We start from the raw sequence: 2,075 nt of genomic DNA on the forward strand, positions 1-2,075 counted from the left end.
AAAACGGCCACTGCCCCCTACAGCCGCCACACGAAATAGCCACCTGCCCTCATGGTCGCCCCACAAAATGGCCACTGCCCCCCGCAGCTGCCCCACAAAATGGCTGCCCACCCCCATGGCCGCCCCACACAGAGGCACAGACAGTCCCCGAGGCGCCATGCTTTATTCTGAGGGGTGGAGGGCACAGCAGGGGAGCTGGGGGAGACAAGGAAGACAAGGAGCGGGGATGGTGTTTGCAGACTGGCAGGGCCAGGCCAGGCAGCACTAGCAGGAGGTGAAGGTTTTCCAGAAGAAGTTCTTGCAGGGTGCCTTGCGCTCCCGCTGTGAGAGCTGGGCGAGCCGGCCCAGCACTGCCCGCTCCTCCTCCAGCTTGCCCTCCTCCTCCAGGTCCGGGGCGGCCGCCTCGCGCCCCACGTCCACGCTGTCCAGCAGGCCCGCCAGCATCTTCAGGATGGCGTCCTTCCGCACTGTGCTCTGTTCCTGCGGGCAGAGAGCAGGGAAAGTGGTACATGGAGGGCCTGTCCCCCACGGCCATCCAGGTCCCTTCGTGTCCCCCTGCCGTCCCTGGTGTCCTGCCCTGAGAGTCGATGTTTTTCCCATCAGCAGAGCTGTGCCAGAGCTGAGGGATCTGTTTCCCCAGAGGGCAGTGCTCCCATCTCCCCTCCCTGTCCAGCTCAGCCAGCTGGACCCTCACACTGGGTCCAGCTATGTGTCTATGCTATAGCTGGAAAAGAGCTGCTAACAAATAGGCTTGAATCAGCTGTGAAGTCCCTCGCTGCCGGCACTAATTAAATTTCAGTGAATGCCAAGCTGCTGCCTCCTCCCCTGGTCAGCCCGTGCTCCCTTCACTGCTCTGGCCGCCCAGCATCCGCCTTGGGAAGGTCAGGGAAAGAGGCACAGGGTCCTGGGAAGAGGCACAGAGTCCTGAGCAATATGAAATCAAGCTCACAAGGGGCTGTACCCCACTGTAAAATGAAATGCAACAAGGAGAGGGATGCCCCAAAATCTGGAGCAAAACATTGCATCAGCAGAGACAGGCAGCTGTATTTCTAGAACAAGAACCTGTGTTTCCATAGCCTGACCCTGGGGAAAGGTGGGATGAACTGGGAGCTGCTGAGCTCCCTCTGCTGTAGCAGAGCCCGTGTCTTGGGGCTTGAGGGATTTCCACCAGTACAAACTGTGAGTTATTGTGTTTCTCTTAACTTTACATCCAGCAAATCTGAGTAATTACCTGGTGCCTGAGCATTCCTGGTCTCTGTGGCTCATTAGAAGGGACAGCTGGTACTGGCCAAGCTGGGATCGATGGTTTGACAGGAACAAATCCTGTTTCCCATGCGGAAGGGAATTTTGGAAGCACATTTCCATGTCAGTCCTCACAAATGCCGTATTTACTGCTGGGACTGCTCTCTCTGTCAGCACCAGCATTCACTAAGGACCACTTGGAGAGCAACTCAAAAGATGGATAAATACAGGCAGCAGCAATTATCCTGAGTTTACATTACAGAAGGTTTATGGACATTTTTTAATCACTTTCTTAGCTCTAGTAACAACCCTTGCTTCCACACAAGGCACAGCAAAACCCCACGCTGTGTGTGTGGCAGAAGAGAAGGTACAGCCAGTGTGTGCTCGCTCTGATTCCTCCTCCTGTGCTGCAAGTACAGAAGTGCCTTGAGCCTCTGGGAGACAGGCTGGGACAGGGGAACCCCCTGAGTGTGTCTCCTGGATCATGTCTTCCTCGGAAGCTTCTTTCCTAGCTCTAAGTGCTGTGTTTGTTTGGAAACAACCTGCTCTGAGCAGAGCCAGTGGCCTCAGACTGAGGGGTGGGGAAGGCAAAGCCCAGCCCGTGTTAGGGGATATTCCTTCTGCCTGATCGGCTGTGGCTGTCAGTGAAACCTGGCAGCTCTCCCCTGCACTAATCCACTGCTCACATCCTCTCTGCCTGCAGCTGTGCTCCAAGAGATCCACGCTCTCAGGGAGCAGTTTGACATCTCAGCACGGTGGGCTGGGGCAAACCTTTGGGGAGCTGCTCCCTTCCCTGTGCTCCATCCGTCAGTGCATCAGAGGGAACACATCTT

The 2,075-nt window shown here is 56.2% G+C and overlaps 1 protein-coding gene across 1 annotated transcript in view; it reads right to left on the minus strand.

The window, feature by feature from the left end:
* Positions 1-147: 147 nt before the first annotated feature.
* LOC114056897 (somatostatin-2-like) overlaps positions 148-2,075 on the minus strand; it is a 4,719-nt gene continuing 2,791 nt past the window's right edge. The window contains exon 2 of the mRNA XM_027882531.1: positions 148-480. Within this exon, the coding sequence (XP_027738332.1) occupies positions 265-480 (216 nt within the window). The 3' untranslated portion in view covers positions 148-264. The remainder of the gene's footprint in view (positions 481-2,075) is intronic.

This window comes from Empidonax traillii, unplaced genomic scaffold (genome assembly GCF_003031625.1).
Source record: "Empidonax traillii isolate 1590-97213 ecotype Southwest subspecies unplaced genomic scaffold, ASM303162v1 scaffold106:size2091409, whole genome shotgun sequence".
Classification (NCBI taxonomy): Eukaryota; Metazoa; Chordata; class Aves; order Passeriformes; family Tyrannidae; genus Empidonax; species Empidonax traillii.